Below are 13,679 nucleotides of genomic sequence, written 5' to 3'. Positions count from 1 at the left end.
TTGATTCGTCAATCTTAGCAGTTTCTTGTATTTTGTTTTACTAATTTATGAAAATGAGGAAGGTAACTAGTTGCAATGTATCTATTCAATTTATATATATGCTATATATGTGTTTGAGTTGGAAAATAGAAAATTTTATTTTTCAGTGAAAACCTAATTCAATATCAATAGAAAAATATCCGTATATATATATATATATTATATAAATATAAGTAATATAAAATTTGCTAGGTAATTTCTCTATAAATTTTTGAAGCTTTAACGAAAATACTTATAGTTCTATTGAATATAAATATGTTATATGCGTAACTAATATTTTGTTATTTTCGTATAAAATCTACATATTCGGTGATTCATATGAGATATCTTGTAGAGTACACATCATTGAAATTTAAAAGGTATTTAATTTCGGCATGTTTTTTTTTTGGTTCCTCTTAAATTAATATAATCATATAGTCCTTAATCACTTATGCATGCATATACCAAATCAATTTTTTTTAAATTAGTAATTTTTTTCCAAAACACTAAAAACTTATCTTCTCAATCTTTTTTGGTGTTTTCTTACTTTTTCTCACGAGAAGACTCTCTGTCGTGTTTCCTCATTGCTGCTTTGATTGATGCTATCGAACGGCACCGTCTCCTTTTTACTATTCTTCTTTTCTTTGGTTTAGGTGATCTATTTCAAAAATTACTATGTTAAGATTTGTTTAATCCACTATAAGAAAAAAAATGATGTAATTCTCCGAAAAGAGTAGAACGTTCGTGTAAATTTATTATTCACTGCTCCTCCTACTATTCTTGAAATTTTCTTGTCAATATTTTAAAAATTTTATACCCAATACACTTCATATTTATTCACGATAATAAATTAGGTAGATTCAAATTAAATTGACTGTTACATCTGATTGAATTTTAGAAATTATGTTATTGCAGGTAACTGACTTTTTCCATGATAAAGACATGATATACATTTGCGCGCGAACTGTGTATATAATAATAGATGGAGAAATATTTATTCGGTTTAGTAAAGTATCATGATGGAACAGAAATCTAACAACTAAACAAAGATAATCAACAAGTTTTATCAAATTAACCAGCTAAGTTATGAGCATGTAATATATTATATAGATATTAGGTGGGTCGTTGCTCTTGGCTTAACCTAATAAGTTCCAAAGTTTAATTAGTTTTGAACATTAGGCGAGGAAGAAACATATATATATGATGATAGGAGAAATTTTGTTTTCAAACTTAATTCTGCCATAGACATTTTTTTATATATATCCATATAAAACTTGTGATGCTGATATAACAAAATGGTTAATGCAAAATCAATTTCTATTATGAATTAATGTATAACGATGATCGACTGTTCGGACTATTTTTATATATGATTGGAGTATTGGACCAAAACAGAGAAATAGTAGTGATTGTTAAAAGACTAAATATTATTGAAAATAGTAATGGAGACATAACACACTTTTGTTCTTTGCCCTTTAAAGGAGCCCACCACACCAAATTGTGAATTCTTGGGCAAAACTTCTTGAACATTCAATTCTTCTCTTCCTAAAACATGTTAGCCTCACTTTCTCTCTTAGTCCTCACCCAACAATCTCATTTTTCATACTTCCTTCATATTCTTTTTTTACTATACATATATAACAAATATATAACAAAATATACAAAGACGGTGAACTTTCCGGACATTCTTTAATCTTTACCATGAGACATGTTCGTAGTCGAACGTTTCAGCGAAACTTACATGGTGTCAATTTTCTTTTTAAAAGAAATTTTTGTGTCTTTATGGGTGGTGCATGTGACAAGGCATCTTTAAACAATGGGTGTATGTCTAGGGTGGGAGTAATAACTTGGTGAATGTAAAACAACAAGTTATACATGATGTTAAGATATGTTATTAGTTACTTAAAAGACTTTATGTTTAATGTTTATCTTGTACATGTATATATAGGTGCATTTTTAGCCTTAGTTGGATTTGTGTGTTGGCCATGATGAAAAAATGGTGACTTACTTAAAAATAGAAAGATGGAAACTATATAATATTAAATAAAAATTAAGAAATAAATAAAAAAGTGGAAGAGTCAATATTCAAAGGGGTAGATTTGATTAGATGCAAAATACACAATTGGACATCATTGATTTTCATTAATTAGGGTTTTAAAAATTATCCCTTTAGGCCACCTTCACGTTTCCTCATGAGTAACAATAATAATGCTTCACACTATCCAATTTTTCACATTCTCAACCAAAAAAGTCGTTTCCGTCTTCTTCAAAACGAAGGATATATATAAACATATACATACGTGTATATCATAGATCTTTAACAAACATAAAAGTGTATCATGTGGTAAAAATGACATTTATTTTGCAGCGAAAACTATACTTATTTATTTTGAAAATTATAGTAAGAAGGAATGGTAGATGTTAGAATATTAGACTGTTACACAAATAAGATAATAAGATGAGAATGGACCATACACACACTATAGATATGTATATATATTCTCTTCTTTTTTCTTGGTGTGTATATATAGACAAAAGGTGTAGAAGTAGAAATGTGGTGGCAAGAGCTAGACAGGTAGGCAAAAACATTGATGTAAGGGAATGGCATCTCTTGAGCCAATACATGATTTGGTCTAAGTCAAATTTCTTTATGGATTAATGAAACTAATTGTGAATTTTTATTTATTTATTTAAAGCACCACACCATATGAAGTTTACTTTTGGATGTTGAGCCTATCAATTCATTATTTATCATTTTTTGGTTACTGTTTAATGAGCCCATCTTTGTTTGTTGAAAATATGAGAAGTAGTACAAAAGAAGAGTCAATTTTGTATTATTGGTTTTAAAAAAACTTATTTGGCTGTTTGTTTCTTCTTTCTCCAAAAGGTGTGGCTTGTGCCTTGGGTCATGGTCTCACGTAAGAACCTAACTAAATACGAAAATATTAGAATACTTAAAGATAAATTAACGGTCCAATTAAATGCATGCACAATGGTGACATGTGAGTGGTAACATGTGAATGCATGGTAAGATTAGTATTTGGTTTCTTTATTAACAAATTACCAATAAAATCTCTTTGTGGACATTTACATGAAAATTAGATCATGAAGACCAATTTTAATTTGTTCACTTGGCCAAAATAAAGATCATTGACGTAAAGTGTGTGTAACACACAATTTGTTTGTTATATGTAAATAAACAAGTAAATTAAAGTTTACTTTATTTTGTTGTAAAAACAAATTAGCGTTTTGTACACACTTTGTGTCTTCTATCTCCCTATATATATTTTATTAATCAAAAGGTTTCGGAAGTTAGCCAAATTGTAGCTTTCAAGAAAAACCAAACTAATTAATCAATACTCTTCTTTAATTTTTGTTTTATTTTTTATAACATGGATAGCTATGAATCCTTGTATCCATTACCATCATCATCACCATCAAGTCAATTCTATATGTATGGATTCTTACTCATCTTCACTATCATCTAATGGATCCGAAAATCTTGATAATCTTTACGTACTCTATACAATATGTTTATCTTTTGTATATATCACGAATATAAACTTAAATGTGGGATTAGTGATGCCAATCAGTTAATTTGATAATGTTATTTTTTGGACCCACTTTTTTTTTTTGAATTTTCAAGACTAAATGATTCCCCGCAAGAAGGTCAGAGACGAGACAAACAAGGTACATCGTCCATTTGGTTGAATTTTAAAGACAATACCAACTTTTTTTTTTTTTGTGTGTATATGAATCAATTTTCATATTCGTTTGGTACTTAACAAAATCAAATCAGACAAAAATATATATATTTCATAATTTTCTTTTTTAAAAGTATAGTGTACCAATTACCAAAACCTAAACAATAACAAAACTACAATCACAAGTTCAATATATCTTAGATAAGATTCGACTTAATCTAAAGAATCATTTTGATCCATTTTTGAGTTTTGAAGCATCCTAGTTTTGGGTATATGTATAGCTTGAATCCAAAACAAATATCTATGCATTGCTAATTTTTTGTAAGGTTTGATTATATGCATTGCTACTTTCTTATGTGACAACTAGATTTTAACCCGCGGTACACCGCGGAAACAATTTATTTTTTAAAGTTAGTATACATAAAAGTTTGCAAATTGTATCTATCTATAAAATATTTTTATTTTATAGTTTACAATTGTTATTAAGTAACATCCTGCCAAACCTGTCCCGCCAACCCGTCCCGTAAAAAACTATTTATTTTATTAATATTGATCTTATTTATGATATGTTTATGAATTATTGTCTAAATATTTTGTAATTTTGTAGTAATTACATGCTATCAAATATTTCTGCGGTTTGATGATTATAATCGAATTGTTATAGTCATGGAGAAAAGCAATATCAAAAATGATAATTTTGAAGTAATTAAATGATAGTAAATATTTTGGAAGTTTTATTTTAGTAACTAATGTGGAGAGATTTAGGGAAGATTGTTAAATGTCAAATATTTATTTCGAATATTTTTTTTTTAATTATCAAAAACAAATATTAAAATCCAGTGGTAGCCATTGTAAATAAGTCCGAACTACTTGATTTATTTCACAAAATGGTTGCAAAAATGTATATATAGATATATAAATATAAAATCACTAACATTTTTGTTTTTTTTGCCTGGTATGGTTATTCCTCATTTTGTTCAACTTTTGTATTAAATTTGGGTTTCGGGTGTAAAAACGTTGTCACTAATTTAAATTCCTCATTTTAACAACAAAAACAACATTTCATAACATGTGTTATCGCATTTGGCATAAAACAAATCATAAATAAAGCATCTTTAACTAATATGTCCACTGAAGTTGCTCATCCATATCAATAGACCCAATAAAACCACTAGAATACATTTATACTTTGTTATGTACCATATAAAAAGTATAATGTAAGATTTGAAATATCTATACCAAATCTTCAACAAAAAACGAAAGGTGATATTGGTGGAAAATAAAAGGAGAAGTTTGAAGATGGGGTTTGATAAGGCAAAGAAGGAAAACCATTAAATAAGAATACTATTTGTTGTTGTTATTGTTAGATTCTCTCAACCATCAATCCATCCTCTACTTCTCTTTAAATTCTTGTAACCTTTTATGAGGGGGACCAAGGACCAACCATATTTTAGGGTATGGCCAAAATAATTTAAATCCAACAAGCTTTAACAACAAATTATGGGTTAATCAAACAAGAAACGTCAAAGTAATTATAACCCCTCAAGTAGCTGAATTGGGGATCGCCTAGAGAAAAAGTTCTTCAATATCGTACGTGAGTTTGAATCTCAACGGTGGGAAGAGGGCTGATTTAACTTGTTATGGACATCTCGAGAAAATTAGGGACCAAAAGTTTGGTTTTTTTTTTCCTAATCTAAAAAAACATCAAAATGCAATAATTTATTTAGACGAAAAATTAGAAGATGTCGGATTTACATCGATTAGTCATTGCTCCTCCCATATTGACGATGCAAGTATCATCTTTCTATAAATCTAAAAGCTTATCAATCTTATGTGTCATTTGTACGTAGAACAGAAAAATTTAGTAGTAACTTATGGATAAAAGTGAACTAAAAATCAGCACCATGAAGAAATCTAAAAGATTAAAAAAGGATAATTTGGTGTGTCGCTATAAATTGAGAGAATATTAGGTCAATGACCATTAATTCCACTAAATGTGGTTATAGCACGATATACTGTTATGTGGAATGAATAAGTAAAATATCATCCTCTTTTTTTTTTTTTTTTTTTTTTTTTTTTTTTTTTTATGGTTGATTTTTGGTAAAGAAAAGGTTATAAGTGACACGTGAAGAGAGATCGTTAATCTGTTTTTTCTTGCAATCTTCATTCCCTCTCATTTTTGTTTGATCATCTATTCCTTTAATGAGGATTCCTCCAGGACAAGTAATTATGTGGGTGTTGCTAATCAAGTCACTGGTCTTTTTGAGAAGAGATATCTCTCTAATGCTCTGTTATAGACACATTTTCTAATTAGTGTTTTGTTTCTATATGAACTTCTCTAATCTAGAAAGATGCTGCATCTTCAAAAAGTTGCTTTGTTTATTGAATGCTAAGATGGGATAATGGATCAACTCAGTTCACGCAGTGAAATCACTAGAGCCTAATAACACATATATTGCATTTCCCTCTATGATTACCTGATTGGGTAATGTAATGGGCCTTAGTCTCATTGTTTCAGAAAGGCCCAATTTGTTTTTTCTTTTATTTTCTCTCGTGGTCGACATACGAAAATCACAGGAATAAGATTTTCGTCACCCATTTTATTCATGTATAAGTCTGAATTCCATGAATTAAAAAATAAAATAAATCAGTAACCGTACATGCATATAAAAGATAAAATGCGAAAATAGTAGTATAAAAAATACCTGGACGCGTATGTATACGGAATACCGTAGGGAGTAGCTGTGGATATAACACGTAGACATTTAAGCCCCAGCTTCCACCTTATCTTTATCTGACACGTGGCATTATTACAAGCATGGGTCCCAAGAACTCTCGGTCTTCTTCTTATGTTTTGTCTACCTGATGCCACTCGTTTTTGTCTTTCCCATCTTATCCGATCGATCCAACGGCTATAAATGAATTCATCATTGGGAATTTTCATATCAGTATCCATATTTCCATAATATCAATTTCATCCCTCATCTTTTCAGTCAATACTTTTCTTCCTCTAACTTTTGTTAAAAACATAATGTTTGATAAAATCATGATCTTATTTACAAGAGAATTTGTTTAGCTCATGAAATTTGATTAAAAAACCACAAAATAAAAAAGTTGAATTGAAAATCATGTTCTAGTTAAAGAGGAAAAAATAATATTTTGTGGTCTTTTATGGATTTGTGAGGAAGATCTTGGTGACAAAAATTAAAAAATAATTTGATGTAAAGCAAAAAAAAAATAAAAAAAAATCCATGTTTTGCAACTATCTTATTTCAATGAGAAGAATGTCGATTTTCTAAATATTAATTTATTTTACTAGGATTTATAAAACATATAGAAAATAATATTTACATGTGTGTAAATAAATCGAATATAACAATTTGTCTAACTGTTGTTTATGCCGATTAATTAAAAATATTTTACAAATTTGATAAAGATATCGAACCTAAAATACATTTTTTATACAAAAAATAGTAAGTTTGCTTTGTTAAAAGTAAAATAATTTTACATTTTGTTTAATTAACTAATCAAATCCGAACTATTGAAGTAACAATTAATTTCAAGAATGCGGTTTTATTTTAAATATATAAATAGTAGGGGTAATTGTTTCAATGAAAATACTAATATAAGGACTAAATACGAATTTCATTACAATATGTATTAAACAAAAGAAAAAACAGATAAAGGTATATAATAATGTCGACGAAGAAATGCGTCGGTATTATAATATAAAAGACGATCAAAATCGATCTTATTTACAAGAGAATTTGTTTCTCGAAGAAGAAGACGTTAATGGCGGAAACAGTGGAGCTCCCGAGTAGGTTAGCGATTCTTCCTTTCAGGAATAAGGTTCTCTTACCTGGCGCCATTATTCGAATCCGTTGTACTTCTCATAGCAGGTGAATTCTCAATTCCTAACATTCTTACGCTTCGATCATTTTCTTCTTCTTCCTCTGGAATTTGCGTTTGTTTTAGGTAATTTGATGCTTGTACTGGTTCGAGTCAGTTCCAAAAATCAAAAATAGTGCGAAAAAATCTATGAATTAGGAATAATTTTGTGTAGTATTGATCGTTAATTGGTTAGACGTTTTCATATACAACATTTTGGTAAGCCTAATCATCGAATTATGCTTTGTTGGTTTGGTCACTTGTTTTCCAAATTCAGCGTCACACTAGTGGAGCAAGAGCTATGGCAGAAAGAAGAGAAAGGTTTAATTGGCATTTTACCTGTTCGTGATGATGCCGAGGGTTCTTCAATTGGGACGATGATTAATCCAGGTACTGGCAATCATGATTATGATACTAGATGAATTTGATTCGATAGGAGTACATGTTTTGATTTGATTTATTTTGCCTAGGTGCTGGAAGTGATTCTGGAGAAAGAAGCTTGAAATTTCTAGTTGGTACAACAGATGCTCAGAAGTCTGATGCTAAAGATCAGCAGGATCTTCAATGGCACACCAGGTTCGGTTTCTTTTTGCACTTGCTAGACTCTTATATAATATGAATGCTTTGATTACTTAGTTTATAAGGTGCCTCAAAATAATGTGTGATCTGATTTCTATTTTGGTTTGATTCGCAGTATATTCTGAGCTATGTTTTTTTTTTTTCTAATATTCAGGGGAGTAGCAGCTCGTGCTCTGCATCTTTCAAGAGGGGTGGAAAAACCAAGTGGAAGAGTTACGTATGTGGTTGTCCTTGAAGGTCTGAGCAGGTTTAATGTTCAGGAGCTTGGAAAGAGAGGACCATATTCGGTTGCTCGGATTACATCGCTCGAGATGACAAAGGCAGGTAAGATATATTTTTTTCATTTGTAGGTTTTAGTGACTACTGTTTATTGCTGTCAATTTGCTCTCTAGTTTAGAAATTCCTGTCTTGTAAATTATATGGTAAGGACCTATATGTTCTGAGACTTTGATCTCAATATATGTTTAGCTCTGTGTATGCTTAATAGATAGATAAGTTTATGCCTGTGAAAATTATTGGGGGTTAGAGATTCTCTAAGATACTAGTTTCGACTTAGAGCTTATTTGGTAATGATAATCTCTCTGGCTTATTTCAGGTTGGGTCATGACCTTTTATTTCTCTATTACATTACGCGACATGGTAGTTCATTAATGTCTTTAGCTGGTTCCTTTCTGGCCATCTGCAGAGTTGGAGCAAGTAAAACAAGATCCAGATTTTGTAGCACTGTCACGCCAGTTTAAAACCACAGCTATGGAGCTTGTCTCTGTGCTTGAGCAGGTAACTAGTGAAAGTAAACGGCTTTCTGTTTTGGTTCCTCCTTTTTCAAGTTTCGTTTTTGCTTCAGCATTAGAGTTTCTAAGATAACAAATTGACAACGCTGAAGCTATTAGTGTCTGTTTTCATGAAATTGATTCTTCTTTGGGATTTTTTCTTTCCATGGGAGCAATTGTATAATCTATATCTGGTGGAATCTGGATCATTCTTGATTGAATTAGTAAAACCATGCATTGATTCTTGTTTCAGAAACAAAAAACTGGTGGAAGGACAAAAGTGCTTTTGGAGACAGTTCCTATCCATAAACTAGCAGACATATTTGTTGCTAGCTTTGAGATGAGTTTTGAAGAGCAACTATCTATGCTGGATTCAGTTGACCTTAAAGTAAGACTTTCAAAGGCTACTGAACTAGTTGATCGGCATCTGCAGGTTGGCTCTTGATATTCATATTTTGGTATCTGTCCTTAATTTACCCCTAGGCATTATAAAGTCATGTTGTGTTCTCTTATGGCAGTCAATTCGCGTGGCAGAGAAGATTACGCAGAAGGTGGAGGGCCAGTTGTCAAAGTCTCAGAAGGAGTATCTCTTGCGCCAGCAGGTTTGGTTTCTTCCGGCTCTGGTTGTCAACTTGAGTCTTGAGAGCTTATTTTCCTTCAGCGGTATGACGTGTAGCAATGAAACTGGTTTTTGCAGATGAGAGCTATTAAAGAGGAGCTTGGTGACAACGATGATGATGAAGATGATGTAGCTGCACTTGAAAGAAAGATGCAAGCTGCGGGAATGCCGTCAAACATATGGAAGCATGCTCAAAGGGAATTGAGGTATACTTTGCTAGAGCACAATAGCTGATGGTGTGTGACTGTGGACCAACTTGAAGAGTTAATTTCTTTATTAGTGATTTTCTTTTTCATTTCCTGATGCAGGCGTCTAAAAAAGATGCAACCTCAGCAACCTGGCTATAACAGTTCACGAGTTTACCTGGAGCTGTTGGCTGATCTTCCTTGGGATAAGGCAAGCGAAGAACATGAGTTGGATCTAAAAGCAGCAAAAGAACGTCTTGACAGTGATCACTATGGTTTAGCCAAGGTCAAGCAACGGATCATTGAATATCTGGCTGTTCGAAAGGTTGTTGTGTTTGTCTTATTTTATTTTACAGTGACCCATCTTCAGTTTCTGGTTTCTGATTTTATCTTGATTGAAACGTTTGCAGCTTAAACCAGATGCGAGAGGCCCAGTATTGTGCTTTGTTGGTCCACCAGGTGTGGGCAAGACGTCTTTGGCATCATCTATTGCAGCTGCATTAGGTAGAAAATTTGTTCGCTTATCTTTGGGTGGTGTGAAAGATGAAGCTGACATTAGAGGACACAGAAGAACTTATATAGGAAGCATGCCAGGGCGCCTCATTGATGGCCTAAAGGTGAGTCTTGTTTTCTAAGAATACGTAACTAGCTTATGCTGATGAGGAACTTGGGGAGTTGTTTTAGGACAGGAACTAAGTTGTAGCAGATAAGTTTCTGTCTGTCCTTGACAAGTATAAGTGACAGAAAGTGTTATAGATCATCAAAATGATTGCTACTTAGCTTTTCTGAACAGGAATTGGCAAAACTGCCTAGTAGAAGCTCTTATGATATGTGATTGTCCAGTTTGATTACAGTCATGTTGGATGGTTTGTTATATGATATATTTTATCACTGGGTTTCACTCTTATGTTTTGGATTTTAGAGGGTTGGTGTTTGCAATCCAGTTATGCTGTTGGATGAGATTGACAAAACAGGCTCAGACGTTCGGGGTGATCCAGCTTCTGCACTGCTCGAGGTTTTGGATCCAGAGCAGAACAAATCTTTTAATGATCAGTATCCTATCATGTTTCCTTATTCAATATAAATATTAGATTCAGCGTCCAGACATTGTTAGGCTTGCTGAAAGTTTCTTGCATGAGTTTTAAATCTTGAAATTGTGCTTTTCACCTACTCTTAGGCAACAACTATATTCGTTCATAGATGTCCAGTGATGCTTGATTTAGTTGGTCACTCTTTTGTCTGTATTGACTGTTACCCTTAACGGAAAAATAGCTATCTGAATGTTCCATATGACTTATCAAAGGTGGTTTTTGTTGCCACTGCTAATAGGGTTCAACCTATTCCACCTCCTCTTCTAGACAGGATGGAGCTAATTGAGTTGCCTGGTTATACGCAAGAGGAAAAACTTAAGATAGCTATGCGCCATCTGATTCCTCGAGTTCTAGATCAGCATGGGCTTAGTTCCGAGTTCCTCAAGATTCCAGAGGTAGGTTTTTATCTTTGAAATTTTTGATGTAATGCCAATAATTGTCTCTCGTGTGGTGCACTTATGCAGTTTCTTCGTATGCTCGCCATAGGCTATGGTAAAGAATATAATTCAGAGGTATACAAGGGAAGCCGGTGTTCGTAGTCTAGAGAGGAACTTGGCTGCTTTAGCTCGTGCAGCTGCTGTGATGGTGGCAGAGCATGAACAAAGTCTTCCGTTGAGCAAAGATGTGCAGAAACTTACATCTCCTCTGCTTAATGGTAGAATGGCCGAAGGAGGCGAAGTGGAAATGGAAGTTATTCCAATGGGTGTAAATGATCATGAGATTGGAGGCACCTTCCAGAGTCCCTCAGCTTTGGTGGTGGATGAGACCATGCTTGAAAAAATCCTCGGGGTAAAGCTGTCCTCTGCTCTGTTCAGTTTTCACTTCTAAATAGTTCTTATAGTAGAAAATCATTGATGGCTGTTATAAATTGTGGTACAAACGTGAAATTTGTGAAACTTAACCGCATACTTTTTGTTGGGTCCAATGCAGCCTCCAAGGTTTGATGACAGTGAAGCCGCTGATCGAGTGGCGTCAGCTGGCGTTTCAGTGGGTCTCGTTTGGACTACTTTTGGTGGTGAAGTCCAGTTCGTGGAGGCTACATCTATGGTGGGCAAAGGCGAAATGCATTTGACGGGCCAACTCGGAGATGTTATCAAAGAATCTGCTCAATTAGCTCTTACATGGGTAACATTATCTTCACTTGAAACCTTGCTCATTACAGACTGTAAAATACTTGAGAACTTTTTAGTTGATAATCTATTGATGTTTTTTAGGTAAGAGCTCGTGCGTCGGATTTTAAGCTGGCACTTGCAGGGGATATGAATGTTCTTGATGGACGAGACATCCACATTCACTTTCCTGCTGGTGCAGTGCCGAAAGACGGGCCTTCTGCGGGAGTGACTTTGGTGACAGCTTTGGTTTCGTTGTTCAGTCAGAAACGAGTTAGAGCAGACACAGCCATGACCGGAGAGATGACACTCAGAGGTCTCGTTCTGCCTGTTGGTGGCATCAAAGATAAGGTAAGCTGCTTCTAGTTCTAGCATCCCGGAGCTTCACATGTGGTTAAAAATAAAAACCAAAATTGAGTACCATCATTCATGGTTTTTGGGACAATTCAAAACATATGTTAAATCGATGAACAGATATTGGCTGCACACCGGTATGGTATCAAAAGAGTGATTCTACCGCAAAGGAACTCGAAAGACTTAGTTGAAGTACCCGCCGCTGTACTTTCCAGTCTGGAGGTAAGTTGTTAACTTCAACCTTTAGTCTTGTTCTCGGTATTGCATTGGGGGTAGAAATGTTGCGCTATGCTACTCCGGCCTAGTTCAGTCCATATGATACCCGGTTTTAATTTGACCCTGGTTACCTCTTGCGGATTAGTCTGCCGGGTAACCACCAAACACTAGAAATGTTTTTGAGTAGTTTTAAAATTGGTGTGAATGGTGGAAACAGGTGATATTGGCAAAGAGAATGGAAGACGTCCTGGAAAATGCATTCGAAGGAGGTTGTCCATGGCGGAACAACTACTCTAAATTATGACAAATCCTTACTTCTTCCGTCTTTAAGACCATATTGTCAGACTCGGACTGTGTTGGCCCATATGGTAAGGAATCAGAATCTTTGCATACCCTTTTTTTTCTCTTCTCCCCACTCACCTTTCCTATATTGTATGTTTGTGTATGTAATGGGCTTAAATTTATCATCTTATCATCTAATTTAATTTATCCATCTCCTTACAAACTCAATACCCGCCGAAATTTGATTTATTAATCATGATAGGAGTTATTTAAAATTTGAATCCGTAATCTAAATAGATATCATATGGAATTCATTTTCCATATTACATTTTGGGAAGAAGATCGCGATCGTTCAATTGTCTCTTCTTCTTTCGTCGATCCTCCGAGGTCCCATTGCTGTTTAGAGGGTTTCAATCCCACAATGGAAACATCATATTGTCATCTTATCTCAAAAAAAATAATGTTGAGTTCCTGACCACTTCTCGATCAAGCTTTGAACACTTATCACCATTTATTTTCCCGTTAAACCAACTACATGTCTAGTCGTTGAACAAATTTAATTTGAGCGTCAGATAGTCTTTAAACATAAGAATTTCAACATAAAAGATGATTACTCTTGGGATTTAGCGAAAGGCAACACTTATGAGAAAAAAATTTGAGGAGAATTAGGCGAGTTATTATCAACCGCTAACTTTGCGAGTGGAAAATTTGAGGAGCGTTCATCGTTAACTTGTTGTATCCCATCACCATCGTTAACTCCTCATGATTTCAACTAGCCCATATTGTTTTTTACTTAGTGGCCCATTTATAGTTTAATCTTTTCAGGATTCAGCGTTCATCGTTAACTTGTTGTATCCATCCCAT

General features: G+C 33.5%; 1 protein-coding gene and 1 long non-coding RNA gene across 2 annotated transcripts; one reads left to right on the top strand and one right to left on the bottom strand.

The window, feature by feature from the left end:
- Nucleotides 1–4,987: 4,987 nt before the first annotated feature.
- Nucleotides 4,988–5,391, bottom strand: AT5G06925. The gene has a single exon (NR_142960.1). It is a non-coding gene; the product is annotated as an other RNA (long non-coding RNA).
- A 2,029-nt stretch (nucleotides 5,392–7,420) lies between these two features.
- LON2 (lon protease 2) lies at nucleotides 7,421–13,335 on the top strand. Its single transcript, NM_124075.4, has 17 exons — nucleotides 7,421–7,621; nucleotides 7,888–8,000; nucleotides 8,081–8,186; nucleotides 8,344–8,513; nucleotides 8,875–8,966; nucleotides 9,213–9,392; nucleotides 9,478–9,561; nucleotides 9,657–9,784; nucleotides 9,887–10,088; nucleotides 10,174–10,380; nucleotides 10,686–10,816; nucleotides 11,036–11,249; nucleotides 11,341–11,643; nucleotides 11,785–11,979; nucleotides 12,069–12,314; nucleotides 12,438–12,539; nucleotides 12,751–13,335. The coding sequence occupies exons 1-17, from the start codon at nucleotides 7,515–7,517 to the stop codon at nucleotides 12,835–12,837; spliced, it is 2,667 nt and encodes an 888-aa protein (NP_568675.1). The 5' UTR covers nucleotides 7,421–7,514; the 3' UTR covers nucleotides 12,838–13,335.
- The last annotated feature ends 344 nt before the right edge of the window (nucleotides 13,336–13,679 follow it).

The sequence above is a fragment of the Arabidopsis thaliana genome, chromosome 5, assembly GCF_000001735.4.
Source record: "Arabidopsis thaliana chromosome 5, partial sequence".
NCBI classification, from domain to species: domain Eukaryota; kingdom Viridiplantae; phylum Streptophyta; class Magnoliopsida; order Brassicales; family Brassicaceae; genus Arabidopsis; species Arabidopsis thaliana.
The sequence above is the reverse complement of the archived record's forward strand: the minus strand, read 5'-3'. Positions and strand labels throughout refer to the sequence as shown.